We start from the raw sequence: 8,922 nt of genomic DNA on the forward strand, positions 1-8,922 counted from the left end.
AGTCAAGTCAAGTCATACACTTGATTCATACATTATGGAAAAAGAATGTCCCTGGATGTGGGTATAAGATCCGAAATCCTTGCACTTGTTTTGGTCCGCATGAGAAATACAGCTTATAAATCATAATAACTGATGTTTTCTGAAAATGTAAAAAAGTTTTCTGTGATACGTAGGGTTAGGGGATTAGATAGATATGGATGGATGGATGGATGGATGGATGGATAGATAGATAGATAGATGGATAGATAGATAGATAGATAGATAGATAGATAGATAGATAGATAGATAGATAGATAGATAGATAGATAGATAGATAGATAGATAGATAGATAGATAGATAGATAGATAGATAGATAGATAGATAGATAGATAGATAAAAAAAAAGTTGAAATGACTAATTTTGTTGTGTTGGTTCAGCAAAAATCCATACTGTTAAAACAAAAAAAAAAATCTTAGTACTAATTTCCGCTAGCTTTTTCTTGTTGACTCAACTTTTGTAAATAACAGTTATACGAACTGAAAATAATTTGTCTGTGACACAAAAAAAAAAAAAAACGTTTAGTTGAGTCAACTTGTTGTTTTCTGGAGAGATGCAACTATTCTGTAACAAATCTTTTGTAGTTGAGCCAATTCAACATTTTTTGTCTATTGGAAACAGAAGTTCTTATTAAGAATAAACAGGTTCAGATGTAGGTTTTTATTTATTTATTTTTTTATTAGGTCACATGGCATTTATGTGGTGTTGTGGTCTTTGTAACAGTGTTTAGCAAAGCATATAATTTGTTGCAAAGAAAGCCATAAAAAATGATAGATAACAGCAAAAAGGATATAGGTCACTACTCTTACTCCTGATCAAAAGATTTGTGAATAATACATTAGGTGTACCAACAAAACTTTTATGCAACAGATTAGACATTCTGAATTTTGATTTTTAAATACATTGAGGGAATTTTTTTATTAGACACACACACAGACATCAAGAATCAGCATATGAATCTCAATAATGGTGACATATTTCATGCCACAATGCATGCTGGGAGCCATGATTTTAATACTATGGTGGCTCCCAGCATGCATTGCGGCATGAAGCATGTCACCATTGTTGAGATTCATATGCTGATTCTTGATGTCTGTGTGTGTGTCAAAAGACTTTTTTTTCCCCATAATGTATTTTAAAATCAGAATCCAGAATGTCTGATCTGCTGCAAGAAAGTTTTGCTGGTAAAATATTAATTAAAAAAAATCACTTATGGTCGGAAATAAGGTTTAGGGATTTATGCTAGTTTATGAGGCTGAAAACTTGATCATCTTGGTTTCTTTCTCATAGCAACAAATTATGTGTTTTTCTAAACACTGTTTCAAAGACCACAAACTCACACAAAAAGCCAAACTGACCAACCAAAGGAAACACTCGTCACCAAAACAGTGATGAACAAATGATTTTCAATAAAAAAAAATTCCAATAGACAAAAAATGTTGAATTGGCTCACCTACAAAAGATTTGTTACAGAATAGTTGCACCTCTCCAGAAAACAAATAATGTCAAGTTGACTCAACTAAACAGGTTTTTTTTTTTTTTTTTTGTCACAGACAACTTATTTTCAGTTCGTATAACTGTTATTTACAAAAGTTGAGTCAACAAGAAAAAGCTAGCGGAAATTAGTACTAAGAGTACTTTTTAGTTGTACTATGTAGATAGATAGATAGATAGATAGATAGATAGATAGATAGATAGATAGATAGATAGATAGATAGATAGGTAGATAGGTAGATAGATAGATAGATAGATAGATAGATAGATAGATAGATAGATAGATAGATAGGTAGATAGATAGATAGATAGATAGATAGATAGATAGATAGATAGATAGATAGATAGATAGATAGATAGATAGGTAGATAGGTAGATAGATAGATAGATAGATAGATAGATAGATAGGTAGATAGATAGATAGATAGATAGATAGATAGATAGATAGATAGATAGATAGATAGATAGATAGATAGATAGATGGATAGATAGATGGATAGATATATAGATAGATTTCCCCCTTTCAAAACAACTACCTAATGTCAATTGAGTTTAGCATATGAAAATCCAAGTCAAACACAGAATAATACATTTGTCTCTGCTGCAATAGTAGTTGCTTCCTCAAAACCTATGATAACAGTACAATGCTTTGATTAAAAAGGGAACAAAGTTCTCTCGGAACTTCACTTTGGCCAAACGCTGAAGTTTATGATTCTCAGACAATAGCACATGTAAAAATGTCCCTCTCATTGACTGACTCGAGGCCACAACATCACGGCCTGTTCACCGTACTCAGAGAGACTGAGGGTTTTCCAGAAGCTGGATTACTGCTCGTGCGAGTCATTACAAATACAACTCAATGGATTTTATTAGCACAATGGTGCAAAACTGTTGACTATAATCCATGAGTAAGACCTCAAAAAAAATCGTTTAAAAAATCTATTTTGTAGTAGAAATTTTGATGCCGTTTAATGAAGGCCTACCTCATTCAATTCACTCAATAATCTTTCTAAAATGAACTTTTTTGGTCAAAAATGCATCATCTGTCAACTCTTCTAATACCAGATAATAATTATAAGATATTAATAATCTAAGAGAAGGTGGAGATGCACATAAGGCCATCCCATCAACTGGATCATGATTGGTTGACATCCCTTGACAGTGTCACAGATGAAAAATCACGAGTCATCGCCACATTTGACCTATCAGAGGCCAGATCTGTCAGTAAAGTCAGGCTAATCGCTCATGGGCGATACAGGAAATTTAGTCTTTTTTTACACCAGAACAGTGAAGCTGAAGGCAGAAGAGTTTAAAAACAAGATTTGCCCATTTGAAAAGAGATACCACAGTACAGCGCTCTTGTGAAGTAATTTCCACGTTATGCAATATTCTGTAAATAAGTGTGAAACTGTGAGATAGACACCACAAGAGAAGTTATATGATTGAAGGGCTTCATGTTGCATTACAGAATGGAAAGCTGTGTTATTTCTCCTGTAAGTATATGAGATTGTATTCTCTTTGTCTTTCCAATTTCAACAAAATTGTATCTTTTTTTTCTTCTTCTATTTTTTTTATGTAATTAAGTTGGGCATAGTGTAATTATAGAAGTCGAATTTATGGAGTCAGTTAGTGACACAACATCTTGTAAATTTGTAACACATTTTAAAAGTGAAAGAAAAACAATTGAATGTATTTTCAGTTGTCTGAAGAAATCATTCCGTACGACCATGACCCCCGGCCGATATATGACTTCTACCCGTATCTCAGTACTGACCCGGAGACTCATCCCGGTGAGTTTTCTTAATATATATTTGTGATTCTTGTTATAGTGTGATGTCCCACTGATTGTCTGTCTGAGGTTCTGAATGTCCGGGACTGGTTTGTTGGTCACTGAGACTGTAATAAAACAAGTCATTTCACAGCAGAAAAACAATCAAAAGAAGCCGTTTTTAAGTGAACTTTGAGCTCAGTTTTGTTCTCCTTGCTGTTTCTCATGGAAGAAAGTGGCTGGGACTACACAAGTGTTCACGCTCATCACAGTGAGTTTGAGCCGCCTCAAGGAAACCATTTCACCGAGCTTCATCCCACCACATACCGCTATGGAGACGTGGAGTCCTTCCACCCGTCTGTGGATGCAGGGATGGGAACACTTCTACCTGTGATTCCTCCACAGGTTAGTGTCATAATGGTATAACATCTCTTATATTTACTTAATTAATTATTTGAATCTTATGTACTGAAATGGTTCTGTTTTCCTATATGAAGCCTAAAATCCTTTTTTAAGGGTTTGAAGCCTAAAAGCGTTTTTTATTTATTTTGTTGCTGGGAAAATATAGATTTTAGTGTGTTGACTATTAACTGTACAATAATATTATATAAAATAAGAAAGACATTAGGAGTGTCATTACTAAAAATTAGAAATGAATATTCCTTTTTATTATTAATTATTAATATTAATTAAGTAACAAACAGAGTACTGCAATCAGTGAAAAGGTCTGAGAGAAAGAAATGACAAAGGAAAAGAAAGAGAGATGGACAGGATGTGAGTGGAGGAGACAGACTGATTGCTCAACTCTGTCTTTCCTGACTGAAGACTGTTGCTGCTACACAATGACACACACACACACACACACAACGTTCGCTAAACACAATCACAGTCAAACCTCATGACAGCCTCCGAGTTTAATGCAAACTAGGAGTTTTGAATTTGCTTTAGTAAAATAAGCCATTTGAATGTAAATTTCTGACCAAGAGCAGGTCACAAACATACAGTACAATTACTGTAAAGAAAAAATATATTTTTTAACAATTAAAAAAATAATGATCAGTTTATTTTGTTCTAAACCCATCAGATTGGCCTTGTTCGGCATATAAATGAAGATGTTTAGCAGAATATCCGAGCTGCTCTTCTCCATAAAACAAAAGTGAATTAGGTGCTGTAAAGCTTCAAAAATGACAAAAAAACACAATACAAGCCTCATAAAATTAGGCTAATTCCATACAATTTAGCTTCTGTTGTTGTTTAAGATCATGCATGATTTTTCCCCAAACCAGTTAGTGCCAGTTATTAGTCCTGTCAATCCCAGTGATGACTGCCTATAGGCCTAACACTGGAACAAACACTAACTCCTCCTAACTCTAACGTACACACTGACATCACGTCTACACCGGCTGCATCCACTGCAAAAATTAGCGCTGTAAAGTCGTGGGCAGGGTTATTTTTGCGGCTGATCTTATCGCATTTGCATTTGTAGGAGATTCCCTTTCAGACGCAAAATCTACGGGAGGAGAATATTTAAATGAATCATGCAAGGTGATTTACTAAGGTTTGTGCTCGTGAATTTACTGGTCTTTGCATCATTATTTACCGCAAAAAAAAAAAAGCATGTCTAAAACCAGACGCTGATTTGTGCTGCTCTTGGTAGATTGTGTCGGTCATTATGGAAATGATCCGGCTGAGTGTTCTTTAATCTGCTCGTCGTCGGTAGAGTGAATCGAGCTAATTTGCCCGGGTCAGTAAATCTGGCCCTTTATCTGCCGCTATATATATTTTTTTTTTTTTTTTTTAAGTTCCAGAAATATATATTTTGAGCCAATCCGCTGAGCCGTAACACCGCGAGGCTTAGGGTCGTTACATAGTCAACGCGAGCAACGCGAGCGACGCGAGCTACGCGCTCCTTTTCATAGTACACAAGCGTCACCCGCGATGCGTGAAATGCAATACACCAATCGCGCAGCAGGGGGTAGTAGAGTCTAGAGTCGGGTCACGTAATATTCAGATCAAAATGGCAACTGAAGAGGAGTGCATATTGCTGATTTTACATCGGCGGCAACAAAGGATGTATACGAACAAGCTCGCATAACTTTTCCTCTTCGCCCGCCATTGTATTCAAATCTTCTTCTTCTGTAAACATAATAATATACCTTTTTATGTACATTACTTGCAATGTCGCCCCCACCGACAACGCATAGTATTGCGTGCATCGGCGCGTCGCGTATCAAAAACTAGGATGACACATTTGGCTACGCATCGACGCATAATGGCGGCCGAAGCGTAGCGATGTGTAGCCTTGCGCACGCGTATGCGTACCGATGCGTTGACTATGTAAGGGCCCTTATGGTCCACAGTAAAATGGCGTCCTGATTAGTTGATGGCTGAAGTGCGTCATTAGCGACTGAACTTGCCCTGCACAAACACTGCTCTCTGGCAAAGCATCGATAGTGCAATCAAATATGTGTGATCCATTTCATCAATAAACAAGGTTACATCTGAACATCCAACAATGGAGACCAATGTTTTGTTTGATAGTTTGTTTTTTGCTAGTTGCGACATCTCAAAGTATACTAACTTAACTTTATCATGCTAACCAGTCAAAACTTTACCCCTTGCCTCAATGCATTTAGGCACAGCATTTTTGAATGAGATTTGAAAGCTGGAGGGCAGAGATTTAACAGCCGAGCAACTGTCAATGAGATGAATGGATAAACGTATTACGTGTGTTTAACTATCTCTTTAAACGAGTTTAAAATAAGAGTACACTTTCATTTTAGATACACCCTATGATTACGAATATAGCTAAATAATAAACAGGCCATATAAAAAGTTTGTTTGGTAGGATTCTGCTGATAGAATTGAAACTTTGTGGCTCTCCGGGACGATTTGGAAGCAAAACGTGATGTGCACTTGATTTGTAAATCTGGGACCACATCATTGTGTGTCCCTTTCTGTTGACACTGAGTTTTTCCACTTCCTCTTTCAATGAAGAGCAATTCTGTGGTTTCCAAGTATTTGGTACCACTAATATAAGATCATGCTAAACCAGCATTTTCTGCTCGAAAATAAGTGTGGGAATGTACATTTGATAAACTTTTCAGAAAAAAAACATTGCTTGCTCATTTGCATTTGTCAGACATTTTGCTTTATATTTCGCTTTATCCAATGAAATGAGTCTCATGACATTTAAAAAAAAAAAACTATTTTATGCTTTGGCAAATTGTTGACAAATACGTATGAATTCGTACAATCTCATTCACATGTTTTCGTATAACCTACTCACGCCCCACTGGGGGTTAGATTTAGGGTTGCAGGTTCATGCTTTTTTTTAATTAAAAATCATGTTTTCTCTTGAGTTGGTCATTGATTGCCTTGATTTTGTGAGTTCCTGTGTCATAGTTAGCATGATAACCTTCATATGGAGGTAGGACTAAGGACTGTTGGTGTATTTCTACAGTATACGTACGTCCCCCACGCGCTGTACCCGCGGTCCCCGCTCCCCCACTGCAGTACTGATGAGGAGGACCCCGGGGGACGCAGTCCACCCTTTGAGGTGTCCGAAGGAGAGGAGGACCACGACGGACACCCGTGCACCTCCAGCACTCTCTCAGGTGAGCTCTCGAGCCCCAGTCCAACATGAGGTGTGTCTCGGACTACAAAACTGTAGCATACTACCATAACACTCTTATTATTTCAAAAGTATGTATTATAAAAGGGATAGTGAATGAAAAATGAAAATTACCCCATGATTTACTCGCCCTCAAGCCATCCAAGGTGTATTTGACTTTCTTTTTTCAGATGAACACAACCGGAGTTATATAAAAAAATATCCTGGCTCTTCCAAGCTTTATAATGGCAGTGAATGGCGGTCCTGATTTTGAAGTCTAAAAAGGTGCATCCATCCATCATAAAAGTAATCCATGCGACTCCAGGGGGTTAATAAAGGCCTTCTGAAGCGAAGCAATGTGCAAGAAAAATATCCATATGTAAAACTAAAATAACTTGCTTCCGGCAGACGACCGTACGCATCGATTTACGGCGAAAGAGTGACCTTTGACCCGACGCATTGATGAACGCGGAAGTGCAGCGGATAGAGCAAAACAAAACACAAGTCATGAATTGAAAGTCTAAAACGAGAGTTTTTAAAGAGAGATGTCGGAGGAGCTTGAGTTTGTTTGAACCGCGAGAGGCGTCTAAACTTACGCTACTCCTACATCACACATGCGTCACGGGTCACTCTTTTGGCGTAATTCGACTTGCATAGGCCGTCTGCCTAGTTATTTTAGTTCATAAAGTTTTAAATATGGATATTTTTTCTTACAAAAACCCACTTCAGAAGGCCTTTATTAACCCCCTGGAGTCGCATGGATTACTTCTATGATGGATGGATGCACTTTTTTAGACTTCAAAATAAGAACCGCTATTCACTACCATTATAAAGCTTGGAAGAGATATTTTAAAATATTTCTCCAACTGTGTTCATCTGAAAGAAGATGGTTATATACACCTAGGACGGCTTGAGGGTGAGTAAATCGTGGGATAATTGAATTTTTGGATTTGGGATTTTGAATTTTTGGGTGAACTATCCCTTTAATATAAGAACATTACCAAAATACCAGGTTTCTACTTTTTAAACACTCCAGAATATCTTTCCCCATAAACATTATTGTATGCACATTTATATGGTAATTAACAGCAGTTCACTAATGCTATCTACAGATCTCAAAGTGTACTTAACCCACAATATCCCTTTAAAATTTGTGTTTGAAAAGAAATTCGTATCAAAAGGGAAGCCAAAGGGATTGTGTGCCAGCCAGACTTTAAAATGAGTCATTTTCTACAGGAAACAAACGGAAAGTGCGTCTCTATCAGTTCCTCCTGGACCTCCTGCAGGACGGAGACATGCGGGACTGCATCTGGTGGGTGGACCGAGAGCGAGGCATCTTTCAGTTCTCCTCCAAACACAAGGAGACACTCGCCGGGCGCTGGGGTCAGCAGAAGGGCAACCGCAAGAGAATGACCTACCAGAAGATGGCCAGGGCTCTGCGCAACTACGGCAAGACCGGCGAGGTCAAAAAGGTCAAGAAGAAACTCACGTACCAGTTCAGCGGCGACGTGATGAGGAGGATGACTGTGGACAGGAGGCAGTATCACCACTGACACTCTGGACACCGAACATTTCCTATACATCCAGTGTCTCTTATACCTACAACTTCATTATTCTCAAATTCTCTCCTGTCACTGTTCTGCAGTCAAACTAAGTTTGTAATCTCAGGGATATGTCAAATGTATAAGGAATAAAGGGATGTGTAATATTTGGGTATAGCTGACCAATGGACAAATGACGTTATTTTTCAACATTTTTTAGCTTAAAGTTTATATATTTGTATAAGGGAACGAGTTCATGCTTGCAGGTTTTGATGCTGTAACCGGTCACTGTTTTTTCCCCTTAAACCTCTTTAAATCAGCTTTTTGATTTCATAATTATTTCACTATACATTTCAATAGACCAGTGATGTGACAAATGGATTAAAAAAAAAAATCCACATAGTCTTTGAATTAATATGGTCATAAAAACTGCCTAAATAATAATAATAAAAATGTAAACACTGTTTAA

The 8,922-nt window shown here is 37.2% G+C and overlaps 1 protein-coding gene across 2 annotated transcripts; it reads left to right on the top strand.

The window, feature by feature from the left end:
* Nucleotides 1-2,728: 2,728 nt before the first annotated feature.
* On the top strand, nucleotides 2,729-8,773 carry spi1a (Spi-1 proto-oncogene a). Of its 2 annotated transcripts, none has more exons than XM_056245719.1 (5): nucleotides 2,729-3,024; nucleotides 3,231-3,321; nucleotides 3,532-3,719; nucleotides 6,763-6,916; nucleotides 8,149-8,773. In XM_056245719.1, exons 1-5 carry the CDS (start codon nucleotides 2,986-2,988, stop codon nucleotides 8,463-8,465), a joined length of 789 nt encoding a protein of 262 aa, XP_056101694.1. In that variant the 5' UTR covers nucleotides 2,729-2,985; the 3' UTR covers nucleotides 8,466-8,773. The 2 variants fall into 2 exon arrangements, with proteins under 2 accessions (XP_056101694.1, XP_056101695.1); XM_056245720.1 differs by having other exon boundaries at nucleotides 2,731-3,024; nucleotides 3,532-3,704.
* The last annotated feature ends 149 nt before the right edge of the window (nucleotides 8,774-8,922 follow it).

Source organism: Rhinichthys klamathensis, unplaced genomic scaffold, assembly GCF_029890125.1.
Source record: "Rhinichthys klamathensis goyatoka isolate OS25496 unplaced genomic scaffold, OSU_Roscu_1.1 h1tg000033l_1, whole genome shotgun sequence".
NCBI lineage: Eukaryota > Metazoa > Chordata > Actinopteri > Cypriniformes > Leuciscidae > Rhinichthys > Rhinichthys klamathensis.